General features: G+C 38.1%; 1 protein-coding gene across 1 annotated transcript in view; it reads right to left on the bottom strand.

Annotated features, from left to right (window-relative positions):
• LOC311149073 (nuclear receptor ROR-beta-like) overlaps positions 1 to 13,058 on the bottom strand; it is a 30,380-nt gene extending 17,322 nt beyond the window's left edge. Inside the window, exon 1 of the mRNA XM_084186178.1 lies at positions 12,731 to 13,058. Coding sequence (XP_084042304.1) covers positions 12,731 to 12,737 — 7 coding nt within the window. The 5' untranslated portion in view covers positions 12,738 to 13,058. The remainder of the gene's footprint in view (positions 1 to 12,730) is intronic.
• Between the last annotated feature and the right edge of the window lie 398 nt (positions 13,059 to 13,456).

Here is a 13,456-nt window from a genome sequence, read left to right on the forward strand (position 1 = left end):
ATGAAGCACACCTGCTTCCAGCTTGTTGTAGTCCATGTATCTCATAGACAGACCACCTCTACACCATGCCTCCTATCACAAAAACAAAAATTATTTAACCTAACCCATAACACATTATTACTACTTTCACATCCTTAATACACCTTGCATATTTCCCCACAAAACCATAATAAACCATTAAAACCTCTGTAATCCCAACTTCCCCCCTTGGACACATACATCACATCGTGATTTATGTGTACAAAAACAAAACAAAACAATATTGCCTATCAAACCTAAAATAATAACTAACCTTAAAATGACAACCCTTGAGCATATCTTTACTTAACTGTATTCCATAACACTATTCAATGAATACTTCTCATTCAGGACTAACTCTCTCACTACATCCTTGTCCTGTTTAGACTCATTTATATATAGGATTTTTCCAATTTGTAAACTTCTTCACAATTATCCTTATTTTATCCAACCCCTTAATTCAGCATGCCTCTAGAATTCATAGTGCGGGTGATCAGATCACACTATAAAGCCAGGACAGATTTCAGAGGTCATTGAAATCATTCAATGAATTGTTTCATCCTATAGTATACTACTCCTAACAACCATCAATAGTTTTCATAAATGTTGTAATTCCTTAGTACAGCTCTTTTCAAAATAAATCATACATATTTACTTATCCCTCAGTAAATAACCCCCTTACATGTGTATGCCCCTTTAAGATATTTCACTTCCATCCTGTCAAAAAACCCCAAATAGAAATAAAAATCCTATACAACTAACATTTCATACTAAGTAGTTTGTTTGTGGTTATTTGAACACCATATAGTAAAACAATAACCAAACAAAAATGGCCAGGCCTTATTTATTTTTGTAGCTCCCTATGACAACCTAAAAATAAAACTACTTAATTTTACTAACTAGTTCCACCCTAGCCTACATACTTTTCTAACCTCCCAATAAAGAATTCCCCATGTTCCTGGAAGAGAAAGTATACATGTCGTTAACATATAATCATCAATCCAAAGATAGTAATTACACACAAAACATCATAAACCTATAACCCCTTTTTAGTAATTTAAACGTCGCAAACTGTTGCATCGATGTTTTCTTTTTTTTTCCCCCAAATATAAACTTATTGTTTCATAATCCAAAACCCATAAAAAGATGTCTACTTAATCCATCAAGTCAACAGCAACAACTACCTCCCAAGGTTCAACGTACTATAAACAATTCATCGTTATCTGAAGTAATAAAACATCATCATAACTCACTGCTGTTTAAACAAACAATATAATGTCATAATAAAATGATCAATTATCAAATATCGTTCCTTATTTAACTACCGAGACATGTTCTTCATTAGTTAATCGTCTCCACAAAGCAATACTACCTAATAACATATTCTCATTCTCCTAAATATAAACCAATAAAACATCCAATTCACCAATATGCTATTTCAATTACTATGTTATCCTATTCGACATAGATTGGTAGGACATCTTCCCTATAATGTTATCAATGAAACCAGTAATCCACATCAATAACATCAATGTAAAAGATTTGCTTTCTGTCCCCTACTGGATTCGAACCAGGGACCCTCTGCACACATTGACAACTTTCACCATAAAAGTACCATTACCCGTCGCTCCACCAGTGCCACACAAAGCATCTACTTCCAGTTCATAGAGCAAATGACATCACCCAACGAAAACCACACTAGCTTTCACCTCTAACTAGCTAGCAATCTCCTGCCAATAACATTCAACAACCTCCCACAAACCACGCGATCCCCGTACACCTAACATACCCATAACGTCCATTATAGCGCTCTCACGTTTCAGCAAGTTTAACATCCACAGAGAAAAAATTGGAAATTCTTCAATTTTTCCTAGCAGACGAAATAAAACCACTTTCAAACAGCATTCTGCATTTACCTCTATCATAGGGTTTAAAAACCCCACTTAACAACATTAACCATCCTAAATTGCCATAGTAACAAGACATTCACTTCTCCATGCGTCGTAACCTATATCCTATTTCTCCTGTAATCAACTAAAATCATAGCCACATAATTAAACCATCACTCCGCCATTACAGAATGAATTAACTATCCTTGCTATGTAAGCTACAAGTAACACCAAACACTTGCTATAGTTTACCTCATATATTGAAATCATCCATTTATCACAATCCAATTGATTTATAGACATATTCCACCATTGTCACTCGTTTAATCTAGCAAAACCTCATTCAATGACTAAAAATTATTACCACGTAGTCTCCTCTCCATACCCGTTAACATTTTAGCAGATGCTCTTTTTCCAAACAACACTCACTTCGTGAGCTCATACATTCCTTTACTTATACTAGCCCCCCTTGGGAATCGAACACCCAACCCTGGCGTTGTAAGCACCGTGCTCTACCAACTGAGCTACACAAGCCACAGATGAGCGTATAGCGCCCTTTTCTGATAATGTTATAATTGTAGCCTATTGCATTACTTTTGTTTAAAATATACGTTTGTTCAGTCAACAAATCTAGAACCCACTATAAATGGGTGCTTATTCACTCAGCATAATAACCAAAGCTCTTTGCATCCCCTAGTTCACGTAATGAACATACATTATGATTCTACAATTCACCAAATATTCGCATACACCACTGGTGACGCAAACCATAGAATAAAATAATAACAATTAGAATTTTGTCAAATAGATGTTTTCCATCCAACTATTCAAAATTTCTTTAAATAACTATTTCAGCTCAATACAGTCAAACAAGTATGACTCTCTTTTTACCGGAAACTAATTCATGCTTTTAGTAAAATCTATTCACATCCCAACAATAACCAATAATATATGTCTATTAATATTATTAAAATACCTTACTTTCATTCCAGTCTACCTAAACAATTCAAATTATGGCCAAATCTCTTATCCAAATTGCCAGTCCGCTATTCAAATGTAACTGTCCTTTCTGATTTAGACTATAGACACTCCTCCTTTCCCGTTGAATAAGTGAGTCCTTCAGTCTGAAAAGACGCAGGCTACTAGATCTTCCAATCTTATCCTGACTGTTCCTTCAATCTAAACACCCCCCAACTATAGCTAAACTATACTTAGAAAACCTAGACTCTGTTCAGCGATGCAGAATCCATGCTTTATCGAAATGACAAGTTAATCCTCTTTTATTCCAATGATAATAGTCAGTAGTATTAGTATCTGGAACATACCACACTTTATCAGAAAATAGTTCTGTAGGACACAGTTCTCACACGCTCAACGTAATCAACTTAGCAGTCAACAAGTCAAACCCCACATTCATTGATTTGGAAACAGATCTAACAACCTAACCAAATGAATTATATATCTGCTTCTGAAATAATAGATCGTTTATTATTATGCTTAATTCTACCACATGTCCTATGTACTCTCTCCCATTTCCACATCCACCTACGTTTTTGAACAAGTCAACACCTATAATTTTATTATTTTACGTAGTCAATTTATCATAATACTGCATTACCTCTAACGTTTCTAAATATATCGTCCGAAACATACTCTAACAGATGTATCAAAATACAATGCATAGACGTCATATGACCACACCAATAAACGTGACCTGTTCCTCCAACAGGATTTATTCTACCCCTCCTGGTAACGTGAATTTTCTACACTCAGTTGGTCAATGAATATCCACGCACCATTTATTCTTCTCTTTCCTAAGTGATTGGGCACACCCTTTCTCCATCAGACAGAAGCTTCAACCAACCTCAAATAGATTTCCCTTCCTTACAGAAAGGCTATCTACTTGCAGGATTTAAGATTACATTCTCACTCACACAGATGAGCAGCCACTTGTGCCCAAATGAATCAGACAGTTGAATGACTCACAGCCGCACAAGCAACCGATTCACCATACGAGATGAGCAGACCTACTCTATATATAACACTTTATCAAAATTTGGAAGCCCTTGTAGCTATTTAACCCGTTCACCTACTCAGGATGACCTAACTTTTTTTCCTGATAGACCCTACATAATATTGACATCATCACAACACAGGATGATTCACTACTTACCCGTACAGACCTCTAACAAAGAATTTATCATCAGAGCGGTATCCGTAAGTAATCTTGTCTGTTCAGGCCAATGGAATGCTAATTATAGCCCTCCAAAGCGGTATCCACAAGATTTCTATTTATACTACGCTTTGCTAAGCGACCTGTCAATTCTGCCCTAATTTTTCTGTTACACTTCCTCAACACAGAAAAAGAAGCGGTATTACCCCAGGATTTCTGCCTACCTATGCAGTCCTCAAGACGATTAACGTCTAAAGCGGTATCTGCAGGACTTAACCTGTTATTGTCTGATCGCTCAACCAGCCGTACAACCACCCATGTCCAAATGACCCAGACAGAGCAATCAGCAAGATGAATCAACTGAATCAAATGAATCAAATCAATTGAACAGACGGTTCAGACAAACAACAGCAACATGTATTCTTAAATTCAAAAGCTCCTAGTGTCTAACTTTCTGGTTCTTAAATTTGGAGAGACCTACTTGGTATTTCTTTAGATGTTGCCGAGCCCCGGATCGGACCACACAAACTTTATACTATTTTAGTAAGAACTTCTTACCTTTTTAAAAGCAGCCGCTTTTGTTTGTATGGTCCGTCCAAGCCGTTTCACAACTGCAAATACATACCGTCACTGATCCCTATCAAGTCCCTTCGTGGTCGCCAATTATGTTGTAGAAACATTTTACTAGATAATTAACTCAAAAATATCTCTCAAGACATCAGAGCCTGTGAATTTAAGAATTTAGACTTTATTTAAAAAACAAAGCCGAGCCTTTCTCCAAAGAGACAAAGACTGTCCCTTTTTCGCCAAGAGCTCAATTTTATAGCCACATGTACAAACATTCCTAACTTTTTTTTAGTTCGTACCACCCTCTCATTCGATCATTCTATTGGCTGCGTGCCTAGGCCCCTTCTCAAAAGCCCCTTCTTAAAAAACTAATGTAAATGCAAACCAGATGTCTAGAACAACCCCATGGCCTCAGTTTAAAAACCCCTGTAAAATAACACATCATATCCTTAATGTCTATATTCATTATTTAAACATATATCTGGATTATAAAATATCAAACATGTTCATTCTGTTTCACCATTATCATTTCATAATACATTATAAAACATTTATCATTCATCATCCTCTCAGCCCCTGAGATGATATGCATGTGGCCATGTGTCAGGTCATAAGGTCATAAACATAAAGAAACGCAAACACTAGCTCCATTGTTACTTCTATCTCCACAGCCATCACGTCATTCACATTCCTAAACCAGCTGCAGAAGTTTTCATGAAAAACACATAATTATCTCTGCTCTGAATTCAACTGGCTCTCAATCCATAAACACTCCAAGGCATATAGATTTTCAATTTTACAACAGATCCATGCTTATTACTAATATTATTATTTTACCTTTGACCTTTCCCTACACTTACCTTCATGATACATAAAATAACACCACAATACACATCACCTTGTAGAAAAATTATGATAGCTAAACACTGCACAATTTAAACACGTTCCCAAAACACCTGTAAATATTGGACTATAAATTGTGCCTTTCTGTATTATACTTATGCAAAAATGTTTATTCTATTCTACTGAGCCATTTACTTTCTGTTCATATTCTTATATTTGATTATTTGTTATTGGTGCTGCATTGTCGAGAAGGAACCTGCAAGTAAGCATTTATGTGGAGGGTGTATAGCATGTGTATCCCGTACATACGACTAATAAAACTTGAAACCTGAACTAGGCTGAACACAATTACACTTATGGTGGTTGTAATAGATGTCCCTTTCCATTCAAATGGCAGGTGCTGGACTTATTTTGGAGTAGACGAACGTGCGCAGGTAACCTACATAACCTACTTTTTTAAGTGATTTGTTTGACAATCAGATGAAAACATTATGACTGGTTGTGTTCATGACACATTAAAAGGTCATACATTTTTTAAGTTAAATTAAATGTCTTAACTATTAAGCCTATAAAATAATGTTGTGCACGTGCAATTATTATATTGAAAAAATCCACCTATTGAAAAAATCCCCCTAAACTGGGTCTGTGCCCCACCTTGGCCACCCCATTCAAAATGTTCAGGACACGCCACTGGTGATAATAATGTACAATACTAGCTAGCAAATTCACACTGCTTCAAAAAGTGCAGACAATTTTCATGCTATAATATGCAGACAATTGTGATTGTAGGTGGGAAATGATTAGAGTTTTAGCGCAGTGAAGCAGTTAGTGGTACTGTCATACTTCTTTCACATAGGATTTACGATATGTTGCCTGTAAATAAAAAAAGGGCAATGTTTATATGACCCCCTTACAAACAGGCCATTCACCTTCCATATAGCCATTGCTTAAGGCCAGGCACCACAGGCTGAAATGACATTTTTATCATCTACCTATGCATTTTGAGATTTGTTGCTATCTTCGTCCATTAATATCAGTATTTTCAAAAAGTAAACATAAAAATATCAAAAACTTGATTAAAATCTATATTTAGTTTATTTAGTTTATCATACAACTGTCATCAACATTTTAATTAATTTTAACCACTTTAAAATGGACATACATCAATAACTGCAAGCTCACTACATTAAATTACACATAATTTAAATGCCCATTTCATAGAGAATGTTACAAATTGGACTATATTAAGTAACTTACTTTGAGGAGATGACGATTGGGTCTAAATAGGCATTTGGTAGTCTAAATACAGTGTACTTGTCTTTAACTGGTATTTCCCAAAAGTCAGACTCTTCCTACATGCAAACTCATTTTTCTAAGCGTCAAAAGCATTTGCATTCACCAGCTTTTGTGTGGTTATCCTTAGATATATTATCCAGACTTGCTCAGAGAGAATTGTTGATATGTTGTACATTTTTTATTCTAGATAACATTTTCTTTGGAAAAATGCACAAAAAATACATTTTATGTACATGTCTTCAGTATTTTACAGATAGAAAGATGAAAAATGTATTTATCCAAATCTGCTCTGGACAACTCAGGTCCTGGAGTGTCTTAACAAAATGAAACTTTAGGCTGACTTCATCCAGTGTTCACCCAAATATATTTGTGTGATATGCAAATATGCACATATTTAATGAGTTATTGCCTAATTAGCATATTTGTATTACACATTTCTAGAACATGTTATTACAAAAAAGTATTAGAAAAGTCTGATGAAAGTTGATTGTAAAAATACCCTATTAAGGTGTGGTGCCTGGCCTTAAATTGGCAACTCACAACTTGAGCAAGAGACATTCAACTTTGACCCTGTTGTTGTGACCATTGTCATGGTAACCTGACGTGACAGCAAGCAGCATGATCAAGTTCTAAATTCCTCCGATAGGACAGAAGAGAATGCACTGCTTTCATTTCTTCACATTCACAAAAGTAAGTTAGCAGTTCGCCATACTTGTTGCAGGCTTCGATTTCCTACTTAACTCGATTTAATGTGGGGCTGTAAAACTCAATTTTCCACCCCCATGCTATGGTGGCTAGATTCTTCTGGACGTTGTGTACAGCAGGGATAAACAACAGACTGGTGCAACCTGTTTGGCTGAATGCAGTACATAACACATAGCCACCCAAGACAGTAGGGGAGCGGGAGGGGCAGGTAGCCTACTGGCAAGGATTTTCAACTGAAAGATCCACCACCAAATTTTACAGTAGATATATGGTTATTTGAATTAGGCCCACAGAATTATACCTACGGAGGAGCGGCTTCTATGGAGGAACTTTTAATGTCTTTTAACTACAGAGTTGGCTTAACTTTGGACCAGAGAAGCTAGCTAGCTAACAACCTTGTGTGTGCACAGTGGCACCAGAATAAACAATTCTTGTTGTAGTTAATAAATCTAATGTGAAATGTGGTAACTATAGTATCCCTAACTAGCATTGAAAAAGTTAATCCATTATTCTCTAATTACAAATCTCTCTCCCTATCTTCTGAATCATGCTTGTAACGTCAGTAGGCTACAGCTATGCTTCAGGGGGGGAGGGGCAGGTAGCATACACGCACACACAGGCAAATATTTTCAGCAGGCAGGCAGACACTGGAAGAAGTCAGTCTGTTTGCTTGTCCCAGCAGTAAAGCCTGCAGTCACAGATTATTTTCTCTCTTATCTTACCTAACCAAACATCTCACAGGGAGTCTGAAGGTCCTATTTACCTTCTACTTTGTATTTACTTGACATACTATATGTTTAACCTCGAAGCAGTACCGCATAGCGATATACTTTAGCACAAACGCTACAGCCAGAGCGTTTAACCTACATTGCATATGCAATAAGGGTGCTTTAAGGTATATATAATATGGAACACCTTGTGTGAGGTGCTCTTGTCCTAGAGCTTTATTGCAGGGTTAAGGGGACATTTAGTTCATAAAACATAACCCTATCTCTAGGCTGGGCTGCTGATGGGGCCTTCAACTACAGTACCTAGCTAGCACCTGTTTTCTAAACAGTTGTGTGGATAGTGATAACTTCTCCCTCTCTCTCTCCACTTCAGTGTGACCTACAGACACAAAGTACTCTGTGAGAGGGTATGACTGATACAGAGCCCCACTCTTTAAATATGCACAGGAGTGAGTAATTCCTCTGTAGGAGTAAAAGGAGTGCACTGAGAGTGGACTTAGAGGCCCTAAGGCAGGAGTGTATGGTGCCAATGATGGTGACTGATGATCTAGCCTACATTAGGTAACAATCCGTGTTACTGTGTTACTAATAAATATTGTACTGTTTGTTTGTTTCCCAATACTTAAACCTTATTTTTTCATTTTTTCATTTACAGTCGATGCTTTGACAGTTTTGCATTGAATTTCAGCATTTATTCTTGTTTTATGGGTGTGGTTTGTGGCTTTATTTTTGGCGTAAGAAACATCCATTTCTCTTTTGCGCTTTATGTATTTTACTCCACTGCCATATAGTGACAGACAAATTGAGAAAAGAAATCCAGAAAATCACATTGTAGGATTTTTTTATGAATTTATTTGAAAATTATGGTGGAAAATAAGTATTTGGTCACCCACAAACAAGCAAGATTTCTGGCTCTCACAGACCTGTAACTTCTTCTTTAAGAGGCTCCTCTGTCCTCCACTCATTACCTGTATTAATGGCACCTGTTTGAACTTGTTATCAGTATAAAAGACACCTGTGCACAACCTCAAACAGTCACACTCCAAACTCCACTATGGCCAAGACCAAAGAGCTGTCAAAGGACACCAGAAACAAAATTGTAGACCTGCACCAGGCTGGGAAGACTGAATCTGCAATAGGTAAGCAGCTTGGTTTGAAGAAATCAACTGTGGGAGCAATTATTAGGAAATGGAAGACATACAAGACCACTGATAATCTCCCTCGATCTGGGGCTCCACGCAAGATCTCACCCCGTGGGGTCAAAATGATCACAAGAACGGTGAGCAAAAATCCCAGAACCACACGGGGGGACCTAGTGAATGACCTGCAGAGAGCTGGGACCAAAGTAACAAAGCCTACCATCAGTAACACACTACGCCGCCAGGGACTCAAATCCTGCAGTGCCAGACGTGTCCCCCTGCTTAAGCCAGTACATGTCCAGGCCCGTCTGAAGTTTGCTAGAGTGCATTTGGATGATCCAGAAGAGGATTGGGAGAATGTCATATGGTCAGATGAAACCAAAATATAACTTTTTGGTAAAAACTCAACTCGTCGTGTTTGGAGGACAAAGAATGCTGAGTTGCATCCAAAGAACACCATACCTACTGTGAAGCATGGAGGTGGAAACATCATGCTTTGGGGCTGTTTTTCTGCAAAGGGACCAGGACGACTGATCTGTGTAAAGGAAAGAATGAATGGGGCCATGTATCGTGAGATTTTGAGTGAAAACCTCTTTCCATCAGCAAGGGCATTGAAGATGAAACGTGGCTGGGTCTTTCAGCATGACAATGATCCCAAACACACCGCCCAGGCAACGAAGGAGTGGCTTCGTAAGAAGCATTTCAAGGTCTAGCCAGTCTCTAGATCTCAACCCCATAGAAAATCTTTGGAGGGAGTTGAAAGTCTGTGTTGCCCAGCGACAGCCCAAAAACGTCACTGCTCTAGAGGAGATCTGCATGGAGGAATGGGCCAAAATACCAGCAACAGTGTGTGAAAACCTTGTGAAGACTTACAGAAAACGTTTGACCTGTGTCATTGCCAACAAAGGGTATATAACAAAGTATTGAGAAACTTTTGTTATTGACCAAATACTTATTTTCCACCATAATTTGCAAATAAATTCATTAAAAATCCTACAATGTGATTTTCTGGAAAAAAAATTCTCATTTTGTCTGTCATAGTTGACGTGTACCTATGATGAAAATTACAGGCCTCTCTCATCTTTTTAAGTGGGAGAACTTGCACAATTGGTGGCTGACTAAATACTTTTTTTCCCCACTGTATATAAATTCTGAAATGAACCATATAGTATGGTGTGGTCATCCCCACCACTGGAACACATTTAGGGCTGTGCTACAACCACAGTTCCACACAACATATATAACTCCATGTCTATTTGGCTCTGCTCCCAGACAAATAGTCAGACTGTGCTTTGGGACAGCAGTTTTTCATTATAGCCTGTAGGCTTTATCTGGGGCCCAGAGTTTTTTCATACTGTATAGGGAATCAAAGGATGATGCCAATCCAGCCTAGGCAGGGTTAAAGCTCCTGGGAGTGGAAAGTTAGCAGTTAGTTGTCAGAGAGAGGCACCTTAACACATACTGTCGCCCCACTGTGAACATCTCCTGACAGATAGTGACTTTGAGCTTGATCAACAGTGCCCTTGGGAGCAGAGAGCTGCCGTCACTGCTCTACTTTGTCTTTGATCCCTTGCTAAAACTATACTCAACATGGCTGTAGCACTTCAGACAGTGTGGCAGACAGAGTTCTCTTCTCACGTTTTAGGAGAAGTGCACTTCATAAAAGTCATTGCTACAATGGCTAAAGCCATTGAGTTTACAGCAGCCCTGCCATTGGCACCTGAGGGTCCATCCATAGTTACAGAGGTGTGGATTACCGGAGAGAATGCGAGCCAGGATTTATATAATCGATTCTACTATATATTGATGCAAGCAGTAGTTGAAAACAAATGTGTGACATAGATTCTGGTTAATGTAATCAAGTAGCTAAGCTCACAATGGAAACTGAGTGAGGGCTTAAGGTGTCCTGCTGAGAGGTGAATGTAGGCTACTGGTTGTTGGTCCCCATATCCTGCTGCGACTCAGCATAGAAAGTGCATCCTGCACAACATGGCCCCTGGGCCTCTTGGACACATGATCTGGCTCCAAGTGCTATACGGCTACATTCTTTTCGCATACTAAATGTTAAGATATGTAAAATTCGGATGAATATTTTGGATAAAAGATATTCACAATTATCTGCAGAAAAAAACTGTCTGATAAAGTGTGGTCTAAAATGTGGTTTTTTGGCTTTTGTAAATCTATTATTTGCCATATGATACAAAGAATTGCCTACCAAATAATAAGTGGCCTATAATAAACTTTGAATATGCCTTGTAGGTAAAGGAGTTTACTTGTACACCAGTAAAGGCTCTGTTGTTGACAGACAACCCGCATGGGTTTGCACATGCCATGAAACCTCTGCTCTGCCATCCCCTAGTAGTCACTGAAAATGTCTTCAGATTTAAGTAATGATAGGCTAATGCTAATAGTTTGCCTTAGAAATGACGATAACCCTCAGAAGCCATGCCACCCACCCATCCTCCACCCCTCTCTGAACGCTGTGTAATCCTCAATGACAGAACTAGGTCAATGGAACAGCGGATTCTACCTCACACAGTCTGCCATGCCGGGATGCAGAAAACAACAACAACATGGCTCAACACGCGATATCAAATACACGCTCACGCACCACCAGTAGGACTGACACGAAATCAGCACTCTCAAGTTTTGAGGAGTTGGGGAAAAAATTAAAATATTGTGGTATTTTTATATAATATTAATAAATATATGTTATATGATCAAGTTCATTATGGCCAACAGTACTAATGAAAATAAAACCTACCTACATTCAGAATGACAAACAAAGCTGAACAAACAGAATCTGTAGGCCTAATAACAAATAGATTACACGATTATGTAATGTTTTTCATGAGTCTTTGGAAAGCCATTTCAATCACTCTCCCCCCTCCCTTTTCTTACATAACCAAAAAAGCTTGCTGCCAATCGCTGGCAAAGACAAACAAATCACCATCTAAGTTTATCTGCAGACTAAGCTATAGCCTATGGGACATTTTTACTTGAATTTGATGTACTTTTTAAAAGTGCAGATTTAAAAGTGCAGTGGTTTTCTTTTTCTAAATTAACTTTGTAAAATATCCTGACGGAGCACATAGAGTTGGCTACTTGATTATTTGTCTTAAAACATGTCATATCTCATGGCCAAACAGTCCGTTTAAGCTTATATGAGATCTGCGTCGTCGTTCATTCCCAAGCGCACCCAGTTTCAACAAATGCACTTCAGGTCTGACAGTTCAGTAGGCTATTTCAAAGTAATGTGTCTATCACAGTTTACATTATTCCCATACAAAACTGTCACTTTAATGAGCAAAACACAGACATAAACATATATGCTATAAATGTTTTTAATGATTAGAATACATGTAAACGTACCTCTCATATTCTTGCTGTATTATATTTGAGTCGCAAAATAAAACGGAGGAATATAAAGACGATATACGCCTTTTCGCTCCGAAAAGGAGCTGTTGAAAGTAAAAACAACAAATCCTAATATGTTTTCTAATAGCTGGTCTGTGAAACAAACAAAATATCAAACGAATAGGTTAAGATTGTTAACGTATTTACTCCGTGTAGCACAAGTATTCTTCCTGTGATTCAGCGTGGACTGTTCGCAATAAAATATTGTGGCCAACTCCTGGTCTTCCCACCTCGTTCCTGTACTAGTGCTCACTGTCTCTTATCGCTCGTTGCTGTAACCTTCTTTCGGCGCGTGGACTCTCACATGATCTCCCTCTACTTGGCCTGCCGCTTGGTAAGGAGAACGGCGCGCGCCCCCTTCCGCGCGCTTAAGGAGGATCGGGCTCTCGCGTGCGTGGGAAAGTGTGGGTGTGAGTGACAGGACCAGCATCGTGGGAAGTTTTCCTACTAGGGTTTTCTTTTCCTCATTAAAATATTAATACATGCTATGATTCAGACATGTGTAAAAAGTAGGTTGTCTCAAATAGACCTAAGCACAGAAGTGCTCTGATTGTGCGTTTTGCTTTTTTCTCTTCTCCCACTACAAGGCTATTTTGTTATCAAATAATAAGCACTTTATATACGTAGGCTATATGTACATTGATAGTTCTGTATTCACAAATCAAACCTATCTAATATCAA

The sequence above is a fragment of the Coregonus lavaretus genome (genome assembly GCF_964263955.1).
Source record: "Coregonus lavaretus genome assembly, chromosome: 21".
NCBI classification, from domain to species: domain Eukaryota; kingdom Metazoa; phylum Chordata; class Actinopteri; order Salmoniformes; family Salmonidae; genus Coregonus; species Coregonus lavaretus.